Source organism: Girardinichthys multiradiatus, chromosome 21, assembly GCF_021462225.1.
Source record: "Girardinichthys multiradiatus isolate DD_20200921_A chromosome 21, DD_fGirMul_XY1, whole genome shotgun sequence".
NCBI classification, from domain to species: domain Eukaryota; kingdom Metazoa; phylum Chordata; class Actinopteri; order Cyprinodontiformes; family Goodeidae; genus Girardinichthys; species Girardinichthys multiradiatus.
In genome coordinates, this window is record NC_061813.1 from 28747076 (window position 1) to 28759773 (window position 12698).

At 37.4% G+C, this 12698-nt stretch overlaps 1 protein-coding gene across 3 annotated transcripts in view; it reads right to left on the reverse strand.

The window, feature by feature from the left end:
- cacnb2a (calcium channel, voltage-dependent, beta 2a) overlaps window positions 1–12698 on the reverse strand; it is a 100624-nt gene that overhangs the window by 44417 nt on the left and 43509 nt on the right. The window contains exon 1 of one of the 3 annotated variants that reach the window (XM_047349397.1): window positions 10595–10897. The exons of the other annotated variants lie outside the window; for them this stretch is intronic. Within the exon in view, the coding sequence (XP_047205353.1) occupies window positions 10595–10627 (33 nt within the window). The 5' untranslated portion in view covers window positions 10628–10897. Of the gene's footprint in view, window positions 1–10594; window positions 10898–12698 lie in introns of those variants that run through there. 3 annotated transcript variants of the gene reach the window in all.

The following is a 12698-nucleotide window of genomic DNA, read 5'->3' on the forward strand; positions in this document are numbered from 1 at the left end:
CTTATAGGCAAGAAAGTTTACTTTTGGTCTCCTATGACCAGTGCACCTTATTCCATGTTTTCAATGTCACCTCCAAATTCTAAACAGTACTTCTTGAGGCTGTCTTTCAACAATTGCTTTCTTTTTTTTACAACCTGAGCTGTGGTTCTTTGAGGCTCATCCAGAGTTACCATGTGCCTCTCGCCTGCTTTTTTGATAGTGCGGCCGGCTGGTTTAGGTGGACGGCCATGACCTGGTAGGTTTACAGTTCTGCCATGCCCTCATTTTTCAGATGATGGATTCACTCTGTGAGATGTTCAAAGCTTGATTTATTTTATAACCCGAATCTTTTAAACTTCTGTACAACTTTCCCCTTGACCTTTCTGGGATCCTTGGTCTTCAAGATGCTGTTTGTTCTCTACAAAAAAAGTCTGAGGCTTTCACAGAACAGCTGTATTTATACTGAGCTTAAATTATGCACAAGTGGACTCTGTTTACGGATTAAATATTAGTTTAACCTTTAAGGTCACAATGGAATGCAACTTTTTGTTGGTCTATCACATAAAATCTGTTTTTTTTAGTTGCAGCATGACAATATCTGAAAAAGCTCATGCGGTACTTGTACTTGGTGCCTGGTAATCGTCATCGGAATCTAGTTTACACACAGTTACTTTTATATTTTAGGATGCATTTGGATATTGAATTATAATCTTAATTTATCCCTTTATATATTAAAACAGCTTTATATTTTTAATCAGTTTGTCAACTTTTATCAAACAAAAGTGAGCAAAAACAAATCCTAACATCTTTATGAACTGACAGTCTGACATCAGTTGCACCAATGCAAAATGTGACATCTTAACATTGAGATTTTATAATGCAGCTGTAATACTGAAGAAAGATCCAGACATTTTACAAGACGGATGCCGTAGATGTTTCACATACTTGTGTGAATTAAGTTAACTGCAGGTCATGTAATTACAAAACGTATAGTTTTATTGCTTTATCCCACAAGACACCTCCCACATAACTGAAAGAACAGATTACAACCGAAGAAACAATAATTGAAAACTAAGTACATCTGCAAGTCTGTATTATATGCATAAATAGGCATGTGTAAACAAAAGCCATTAGGAAAGGTATACTGCATTAAATTAAAAGTTTAAAAACAGTCTTGTTGCTAATTATTGCTGCCTATTAAAATCAGTTACGATGTTACAATTCAGTCCGGATGTTGACAGACAGAAATTTGTACATATCGTGTCCTCAGATGAATAAAGTCCAGTGGTGAATGATGCGATTATAGCTTCTTACAACCAATTAGGCAAATGAGGAAAGAAGTTACATAAAATAAATTAGGTTTCGACAAAAGATGAGCTGAAACGGAGGGAAATATATATAATATTATAATGTAGTCTAATGTCTGAGGAAGCTACATGATGGTCACAACTACTGCTTTATATATCACATCTGTGAGAAGTTGTGTAGCATCAGCCCTTCCAAACTGCATCAGCATCAAAGAATTTCACAAACCACCGCTATTGTCCGAGTGTCACATATGTTTTGATATGCTCTGTGGACAGTTGCCACTGGGGTTCTTAGGGCAGGGCGCAGATGCTCCGAACCAGAAAGGAGGGTGTTAAAGGCTTCTGTGAAGGCTGCACTCTGCTGGCAACTCTGACAAAAACCCACAGCGACAGAAAGGACTCCAGGCAGCCTGACACTACATGCCTCCCAACGCAATGCAGCGCTGACCTCGACAGCGCAGCGTCACTCTCACAAAATCCACTAATAATGATCCGACAGTGGTATGATGACATTTAGATCTTCTTTAGGCTCAACCAGCACACTGACAATCAGTGCTCTGTTTAAAGCAACTGGTATCAAGAAATATCCGGAAAATTGGCTTTTGGAAAACGCAAATTAATTCTGCTAACGAAGGGCTCTTGCTGCCAACTTCTTCGGTGTTGCATAACTAGGACAAAAACACCACAACCCTTGGGTTGAAAAATCTATGCTTCCAAGAATTTGTATCAGGGAGTCTCATGACATTTCACCTAACATTATAATTAGGTTGGTATTTGTTATTCTGGGTAAAATTTAACTGAAGGCTTTTAGATAATATGCCATGAAATTTGCAACCAAACTAATTATCTTATCATCTGCTAAAATTTAAAATTTTTGGCTTGTATATATACAAACATATGCAGCCACACAGAGCTGTAAACCATTGGTAATCTTGCTCCTTCGATTGTATGCACAAACATCTGTTCTATGAACGTACACTTAATTAACCTTTGGAAAAATACAGAAATGTCAGCACAGGACTGTTGAAACAGTGTTACTTAAAAATGTTCGAAAATTGTTAAGACCATGTAGTTATGTTAATTTCAAAGTCCTAAGCTGTGAAAATCAAGCTTGAGGCAGCTGAGAAAGTGTGCAAGAAAGAATGCAGGACGTAAACGTATAACACAATAACCACCCAAAACAAAAGTGAGGCTAGCAAAGGTTCCAGATAGATTAAGAGTTCATAAAGTGAAAATCTACATGGTGATTTGCCCAATTAAGAGGAGGAAATCAGGAGAGCAGTGGCTTTGAGACCTAACAAACCAGCATGTTACCCACAGTTTTAAACGTTCTCTTGGCTGGGGCAGTCTGGCAGTAATTCACAGCAGTGAATGAAAGCTTGTGACAAAAACTTTAAATTAAAACAATACAATTATGGAAGCACAAATGTAGACCAGGGGTTGCGCTAACTGAATATTTTCCGTTTTTGACCTTTTTCTTTTTTAAACAGCGACGGAAAAATCTGAAGACCATCTGTCATTGTGAAAGATTGCAATTCACACCCCTGACCACTTGGTGGCGAGTTACAGTTATTGATTAGCTGTCTCTCACTTGCATGACATTGCTGGCTTCACTTGGAAAAATGTCATGGCAGCCCAGTGTCTGAAGTTTCAAAAGCCCAAAACTGATGAAAGAGGTGAAAAAATAGGGAATTAAGGTCCATGCAGACCAGGAGGAAGCTGTGAGACTGTGCTTTCAGGCCATAGCAGGTGATCTGCTCATTTTTCAAGTGCATTTAATTTCATTGTTTATATGTATTGACCACAGTCAGTGTTTTTAATCACTGCAGAGAGAAAGTTACATGTATTCATCTGGTTGATGTGGATTTTCTGTTCAGCTCATTAATTATAATTAATTAAAATGAATGAAAACAAATCCTATTGAATGTTAAATTCCAACAACGAAAAAGTCTAGCGCAACATCTGATGTAGACGTTTCAATTTCAGCTCTGATCAGCTTTGTTACTAATAACTGATAAACTTTATGCTCACAAACAACAGTCGCTTTGACCTTGGCAGTTTGGTTCTCTATTAGGCTGCCCAAGTAAACTGTATTGTGTCCTCATCCCTCAACTTTGAGTTGTTCCCTCGCTTAAAGCCAAGATTCCAACTGTTTCATGATGCTTGGGGACAAATTGTTTCCAACTCACCCACCAAACATCTGGGTGAGGAAAAATCCTTTACATGTTTACACACAAAGTTCACCAATGTTTCCTTTATAGACGGTTATTGTGGTAGAAGGGCTCACTCCATCCTTTTTGTTGCAAAAAAGCAGCCATATATTCATTCAACTTAATCTCATCAAAAAGGTTAGTTTTAATCAAGAAAACAATCCATTCTGTGATTAGCACAGGAGGAGTGCAGTTACATATGCTGCATTACCAACCATAAATGGAAGAGCACATCCAGTTTTGTGGCTATATGGGGTTTTAAAATTACTTTGAAACCAATGGAAAAGCTGACTTTGATATAGTCATGTTTAAAGCATGATTTCTTTAGTTTACTGGCTTTTAAATATGATAATATTTGACTTTAAATCAATTTATATGAGTTGTACAACTTTTTATGGCTATTTATTATTAAAAATCATCAAAAATATTTATCTACCAATATAAATGAACTGACTTACAATGATTGGGTACATTTGTACAGAATGTTCTGTTTTCTGAAACATGAAAGGCTAGAAGAAGGATGGGATAAAATGGCAATGTATGGGGGCAAAATTGGGACACAATTTTGCAAATTGACCGTCTGCATTTTTCTTTTCAAAGCACAAAGACTAGTCTTATGAAGACTAAAAAATAAAATTTCATAAAAGCTTATTTTACTTCAAACACCAGTTTTAGAAACTGCTATTCAATTTAGATATGTTTTTGATCATCTTAAAAATTGTCTATAAACAAATGGTATTTTATCAATTTATTTGTTCTGTTTTGTGAGGGAATTGATGGCCAAATATATTTTCTTTAAGTATGAATCATCCGGTTTAAAACTACAGTGAGGATTCTCTTTTTGTAATGATCCAAAGTGGGTGCCTTGATCAACCTATAAGAAATGTTCTCTGCAGCAAAGGAGGTTTTGAAAGGTTAATAATCCTCGAGTCTCCACTGTTAATAGCGATTTATTAAGCAGAGGTCGGCTCTTATGGACCAATGTCAACCGCTATAATGTAATCATCACATGGTGATGATTACATTAGAACATACAAAACACAGCTATAACATAAAGAGTGGAAGAAAAGGCCCCAGGTCAGCTGGTGCAGCCTCCTCTATCTGACAGAATTACTTGAAGAAGTTAAACCAGGACACTCATTCATGGCCTGAAAGCTCCCATTTTTACTTTGAGTCAGTGCTACCATGTCTCAAACAAATCCACTAAGAAACTGCAGTCATGCAGAAAACCTGAGGTCATTTTTCAGTGTTTTCAAGTATTCTTATGGTTCTACCTTACATACTCGTGTCTCTAAGTAAACTTCACTCTAAATAATGTTCCTTATCCTTGAAGTGGCCAACCCTCCCTCCCTTTTTCCTGTTATTATTTAATGTCACCTTCTCCTTTTCTCTCTTTTCTCTTTTACTCTAACTCTGCTACTTCCATCCCAGTATTCCCAGTAGCTTTGATGTTCTTGGCTCAGTGGTTTTGCGCAAACACCAGAAGACAGTTACGCATTTAGCCACTGACGTATTTTCCTCAAATCCCACTTGATGCTCTCTGTTTGTTTTGTTTTTGCCATGAGCTCAGTCAAAGCTGTTTTGTTTAGTTCTGCAGCAAGATTTATTAAATTTCATTCACTGACCAGCATGTTTGATATTTATGCTAATAATAGAAGCAGCAACTGTGAGTGGTGATTTATATAGAGATGCATAGATCTAATTTAAATGTACTTTTACAGAGGTGATGCCACCACAAAATGGAACCCTGCCTCCAGCAAGAGTCAGGTGCATGACAGCTGCAAGAACCATAAAAGAAGCAGATTAGTAAATAATTGATATATCAGTTGTAAATAGCTTACTAATTTTATTTTTCAATATATGTTTAGTTTGTGTTAGGATGCAGAAGTCATTTAGGTATACTTATCTGGTCTTTGTAAGATAAATGAAAACTGGTTGAAAAAAGAGTGAGACGATCATTTCAAAAAAGCGACATTAAAAAATTTATTTTATATATTATTTGATATTTATAATTCTTTCTATTTCTTTTGTGAAGCTAAGGCTTGAGTAAACCCATTTTAAAAGCCAAAACAATTCTTCCTAACAAGTAAAGATGTTATAAAAAAGGAAATATTCAACAAAACATATACACTTTTCAAACCTGGGTTTGAAAAATGTATGTTTTTTTATTTTTTATTTCTTTTTTGTGACCCTAAAAGATAACCTCTTCTTAACACAAAGTTGAGAGTCTGTCGAAAATCATGACAAGAATAATATGATATTCAAATAAATAGAAGTGCTTCAAAAATGCCAATGATTGAAACTATGTATGATCGCTCACAGGAAGACTAGAAAAACATTACATGCTGCTCCTTTTTTTGACATTATTGTTCTTAAAGCTTTAAAAATGCTGAATATCTTTAATAACCAGCTACAAAATCCACACCGGTGATCTCTCAAAAAAATTTGAATGAATTTTGTTTTTGTAACAGGTTGATATTAGACTCCTGGTCAGTTCAACCCCTCGCTAATTTAAAAGCCAATTTTGCATTCAGTCATTGCTGTTTTTGTCCAATCCTGCTTCCTACTTCCCATGCAGCCCTATCTCATACCTGCAAGTGAACCACAATATCACAGTATGGTACATAACCTTTGCATATCTGTTTAATTATTTTGGTAAATTATTATTTTTAAGAATAATAAAGATTAATCATAAAAAATGGTGAAATCTCTCACCTAACTTAATGTAATTGTACATTACATTCTGTAGATTTTATGTTCCACCACATTTTCTTTAATCATGGCCTGGATCCCTGTTTGGACCATTTGACTCCTAATAAAAATAAGACATTATGACCCCTAATCAAACCAAAATAACAATGATCTATAACTGGTAATAATTGTCAAAATTATAGACAGCCCCGTTTGTGGTCTGAAAAAGTCGAGTACAAATAGAGCAGCCTGTGAAGGTACAATATGGCAAAGAAGCTCAATGAGTTAAGACAATAAATAAAAACATTCCTCAGTAAAGGTTCAGGTAATGCTTAGAAAATGAACAAAAAGTACCAAAAAGGCATTTAAAAAAGCCTAAAGGCAGTGGTAGAAGATTAGAAAAGGGTCTGGGTACTTGCATCATGCAGTATATAACAGGATAACTTGGCTGTTACAACATTTCTGGAGGTTTGGTGTACAGTCTGGTAAATTTAACTAGAAACCACCCTAACCTCAACTCAGAGACACAATATAGTTTATTTTGAGCATATCAAATGGTCAGATTCTACTTTTACTTATTGGAATCTTTTATTATAACTGACTAAAAGATGTTATTACTCATGCCAAAGCCTCTAGAGTTCTGTCTGATACACTGCAGCTGACGGCAGCGAGCTGACAATAGGCTGAGTGAGTGTGCAAGCAGTTTCAGAAATGGAGTGACTCATTGCTGGCTAGAACTAAGCCTCTTCTTTTTCCTGCCATCTGTCCATCACTGCCTCTTCAGTCTATGCAACGCAAAGTCAATTAAATTACAAACAGTGTCTCCTTCGTCAAAAAAAGGAGACAATGGCAGCAGACATGACAGCCAAGTGTGACAGACGTGTTATTGCTAGTAGAAAATTTTACAATACAATATATAAATAGCAAGTGAACAAGAAAAGGAAAGAGAAACAGACTGTTGGTGCATCTTTGCTAAAAAACAAGCAAGGATGGGAGAAAGAAATTAGAGAAGACATACAGTACAAAGAGGGGAGTAGCAATGATCTCTGCTTTATGGCTGTCAAGGTGACACTGACAGTCCCTTAAGAAGTGTTTACTCAGCACTCCATAAACGAGTGCATCAAATAAGAGAATTATCCAATCCAGTCTGTCACATGACAGGAGTCACTGACTGTTACTGTAGCTAAAGGCAAGCTGGAAAGGAGCAAAAACCAACATGGACACTTACATGGACACTGGAAATAGTCAGACAGACAGACAGAAAAAAAGAAAGAAAGAAATAAAAATAAAAATGGAGCGAGGCAAGGTTTAATCTGATTTGCAAGGAAAAAATGGGCATATTCTATTTTGTTAAGTTTAATTTTGTACAGATGCATCTGCTTCATAATTTGAAGGATTTTACTGCATAAGCACATTTTCAGTTATGCCAAAAGAGAACATTCTGTATCCTTGGGTTGCATATTTACAATTTAATTTAGCTATAAAAGGTTTGACATTAAAAACAGCTACATTTCAAATAACTCAAACTAAAATACAAGGTAAGTTCGAGCTCACAAAGACAATCTGTGCATTTCTTCATAATACATACCTCTTCATGAATTATTCAAAGAAGTATTGTTTTTGATTTGTCAAACTGTTGTCTTCAGCACAATTTGAAGAGATATTGTGCATGACCACCTAATAACATTGCAAGAAAATCTGGCTTGTTGGGCTTGTAAATGTTTAATGCATTTAAACAACAATGATGCGAGCTGGAATGCTCAAGAGGAGATGTGAAATTTTAATGACAGCATATTTGATTGTTTGTGTCTAATTACCCTGAACCTTATAGGGAACCCTCCTTTCGGTGCCTTGTCCTCTAATGCCATGCCCCCAACACTGGTCTCTCATATGTTCTAATAAAAGCACCAATCAGATGCTAAAAAATAAAGTTAGGTGAGGTTTAAATTCAATGCTTGAATGTGCATAGAGCCAAATGAACAGAAGGTGTAAGGCACTGCCTTAACACACTGTCCCTTCTCTCTCAGGATCCTCAGTGCAAAGACAGACAGTACATAGTAGGATGAGCTATAATCAAGGCAACATGCTAAAAAAGTCCAGAGGTCGCTCGTTGCCATTTTTTTGTCCTTGCGACATCAATATTCAGACAGTTTCCTATGCGAGGCAGGCAGCAGATGATTGATGAGCACTGGCCCTGAGAGTAGAACGAGCTTCCTGATTGTAAAAACAAACCATCCACTAACTGGATCTGTCCGTAATAAAAGAGTTTACCCATATCTTTTATTTTCTGTATGCTGATAACAACACTCAGCAGCAACTTCAAACCAGATCTGTAGCTTAAAAGACATTGATGTTGTTGCAAAAAGACACAGAAAATGAAACAGTGTTGCATTCACCTGCCAGGCTAACGTTGACTGAATTCTAAAAGTTAAAGTCCACAAAAGTTGTATTTTAATACAGATTCTCAAACAAAAAGCTTAAAAGTTAACGAAGGGATCCGGAATGTTTACAATGCATTGGGACCATCTGAATTATATCACTTATTTATTTAATTTTTTGCTATTTAGATGGGCTGTTCCTATTTAAACATATTTATGTGTGCGCAAAATGGGCTTTATCTTTCTAGCCCCCCCTTCATAAATAGCAGTATCAGGACAACTTTTCACAGCTCTGGCTGACAAAGCGCAGTGCAAACAACAAAACCTCATCTCAAAGAAGATACGTAGACAGCAACCTATGAGGACAGCCTAAATACAAACAAGCTTTTGTGTGCAACTGATTCTTTAAGAACTAATGAGGTGCAACAAACCATAGATTAAGAGGTTTGTCTCATATAGCTGCACATACCAGTGAGCTGCAAAAACTGTGAATGCACCTCACAAGAAAGTTGCCATATCGCAACCACAAACCTTAATGTACCGTTTGGTATTCTCTGTGATAGACCAACAGTGGTGTATAATTAAAAGACACATTGTGCGCCATAAATAAAAAATCCAGTGCAACCAATTGTCTTTAAAAGTCATCTTATTAGAAACAAATTTACCTAGGGGTAATTTAATTTTAACATAGTTGGTAAGGTTAGATTTCAAAACAAAATCCCACATGGAGCAGTGTTTTATCAGTTGTCCGAAAAGAACATGGCACAACTGCAAACCTACAAGACACGGCTGCCTATCTGAACCGAAAGGCTGGGCAAGGAGAGTATTAAGCAGCCACGAAGTCCATGGTAACTCTGGAGGAGCTGAAGAAATCAACAACTTAAGTGAAAGAATGTTTTAGCAAGTCAACTATAAGTGGTGCACTCCCTAAATCGGGTCTTAGAGTGGCAAGATTAAAGCCATGAAGTCACGTGGAAGAAGCTGCTCTACTCCAAAAGAAGCAAATATAAACTTTTGTGTCTGCCCTCAAAATGCTATATGTGGAGAAAAACTAACACTGCACATCACTCTGAGCAAACCATTCTCAGGGGGAAACATGGCGGTGGCAGCATCATGCTAAGGGGATACTTTTTTTAAGGAAGGACAGGAAAACAGTTGATGAGAAGAATTATGGAGCTAAATACAGGGGAAAACAGACCTATCACAGGCTCCAAAAGACATGTAAGACATGCAAGCATATTTATGTGACAAAATGGCCAGGTCAAAGTCCAGACCTAAATCCAATTTGTAATCTGTTGCAAGACTTGAAAACTGATGCTCAAAGACGATCTCAAACCTATTATGAATGAGCTTGAGCTATTCTGTGGGGAAGAAAAGGCGAAAATTTCAATCTCTGGATGTGCAAAGTTGTTAGAGACACGCTCAAATAGACTTACAGCTGTAATTACAGTGAAAGGTGGTTCTACACACTTTGTTTATTTTATATTTTAATGGTTACTTACCAATAAAAGTTGCAGATGATAACCACAAGATTTTTTAAACAGGATATAAACTACCCGAATCATTGAAGACAACAGGTCAGCTCATTTACACTGACAGAACTTAGACTTTTATGTATTTCAAATAACTTTTAGCTATAAAAATAAAGTCTTGAGGCTAAACCAGGTTTTTTGCTCTTTGCCGGTCCAGTCAAACTCTTCCAGGGTGTTTTCTTTTTCCTCCCTTCAGCATTTGTTGACCAGCATTCGAAGCTCCTTCCTCCACTCTAAGTTTTTGGAGTCATACAGCGGTGCTTGCAAATTCATAGTGGATGCCTTTGTCTTAAACCATTATTCAATAAGAGATTTACAAAACGCATCCTAACGGAGGCTTGCTATCTTTCCAGAAAATAAAACTGATTTTGTATTGTTTTGCCTCTTTAAATCCTGCATTTATCCTCTCCGTTCTCCTGCATTTCCAGCCCTCCCTCTTTGTTTAAGCGATACAGGAATGAGGCTCAGACAACTTTAGCACGTTTAAACAAACTCACCAGATCTGACTCCTCACTCGTAGAGTGAAACATTTCTACCCGATTGAGCTGTTCAAGCCAGGCAGAGAGAAAGCTCCTCAGCTACTGCTCATCTTCTTTCCAAACATGAGAACTCCCAGCCAGCCGGAGTCCTTTACACCTACAAATCCTCCTATCCCAGCTCCAGAAGGGAACAGTTCTTCCTGAGCAGTCCAGGCATAGAAAGGTTTAGTCGGAGAAGAAAAGTTAGCTCCTTTCAGCCCTTCCTTGGCCTACTTTATTCCCTGAGAGGCAGAGGCAAAGTCAAACGTCTTTCCCACGCTGGAGGAGCACTCCTTCAGAGCACTGGGGCCGTCCTCCAGTCCAAAAAAACAAGCCCCCTCTGCCCCTCTCTCCTCCCACAGACACACACACTCAGCAAGTTAGGAAGTAAGATCTCCGGCCAACGGGGCCAGCCTGAAAATTCCAGAAAACACCAAAGGCAGCTGCAGTGGCTTTTTATGTCTGAGGTTGTGATCTGCAAAGTTTACATGTGTTCTCCTTTGCTTTCAAGAGGCATCTGAAGGATCTGAGCACACTGTGTCGACACAACACATGTCTGCAGAGTCCTAAATGTCAGGAAGTAATTATCTCCACTAGATCAAAAAAATGCCATATTTGCTTTCATCATCGATGGGATGAAAACCAGGAAAACTTTATGTCTGGACATTTGATGGCACATAATGCTGCTTTTGTTTGAATCTACATTAAAACACGAGTTTTGCAGGAAGAAATAAAGTACGTTGACATACTGCAAGCTCCTCTATTAACATTACAGAGATATAAAAAGGATGGCTAAGTAATCAAGAGACAGAGCAGCTGGCATGCATCTACAAACTGTAGCGGTTACTTGAAAGAGTAGATCTATCTGTGTGATCTGGGATCAGACACTGTTTTGTGCTTTGAAATCAGAGCTGCTCAGGGGATGAATGCAGAAGCGCAGAATATAACAACGATTAAAAAGGACAAGTTCAAATCTGTCAGTCATGAGTTTCCAAAAATGAACCTTAACTAATCATAATGTTCTAGCTATAAAACAGAAGCTGAAGAATGCAGAAAAGTCTCTGGATGAGACTGGTTGACACATTTTATGTTCACCCAACCTGTAGGATCATCCAGCCTCTGAGCTTTATTTAACAGACTGCTAAACCCAGATTTGTAGGGAAATGTTTTCTGGGCAGCCCAACCTAAATCCTAGATTATATTGTGTTTGATCAGGGTTAACCTCTCTCTGAGGATTATTATCAGGTTGTGTGTGTGGCACATGCCATCTGAAGCATTGTTATCCCCATTTGACCGTAACAACTGCTTTAAGTCCTTCTGCATTTGATCAAAACAGAAGTCAGTGCAACCTTTTCACTTTTCCTACGCATTGAAATGCTTTGTAGAAGTAAGGTCAACCTTGGATGCCAAATTAGGCTACAGATTGTGACATTTACATTATTTGACTCATTGATCAGAGTCCCTGCACACAGTGACATCAGCAAACTGTCACAATGACAAGCACACAAAGACCAGTAGCTAACAATGCCGGCTTACAGTAATTGGACCATGTGAGGGAGTCAATATAACATCCCACGGAGAGGTAAACGGCTAACAGTTGTTTCCCTTATTTACAAAGTCATCTTGTACTGCATGAAGTAAATGACACGGGTCCCTACTTTGGTGATCCTTGCATTATAGAAAAAAGTAGTTATTTATTACCTGCATCTACATTCAATATTATTGTAAAACATTTTGCAAGTGATGTCCTTTTGGGGAACCTGCAATGACTTTGAAAGGTAAAATAGATAACAAAACCGATTGTTTACATTAAAAGATGGAGTTTAAACAGTCACATCTTTCTACTGTGTGGATGGTCTATCAGCCACTGCATTATCTAGAATATATGCAGAGAGCAGAAGCCATTTTTGTAAGATTTATTATTTTAAGGGTAGACTTTTGTTGCCTATTTTCTGCCTGAATTGAACTTTCACTGCATGTTAAAAGACACATTGTGCCCCATAAATAAAAAAATCTACTGCAACCAATTGTCTTTAAAAGTCATCTTATTAGAAACAAATTTACCTAGGGGTAATTTGATTTT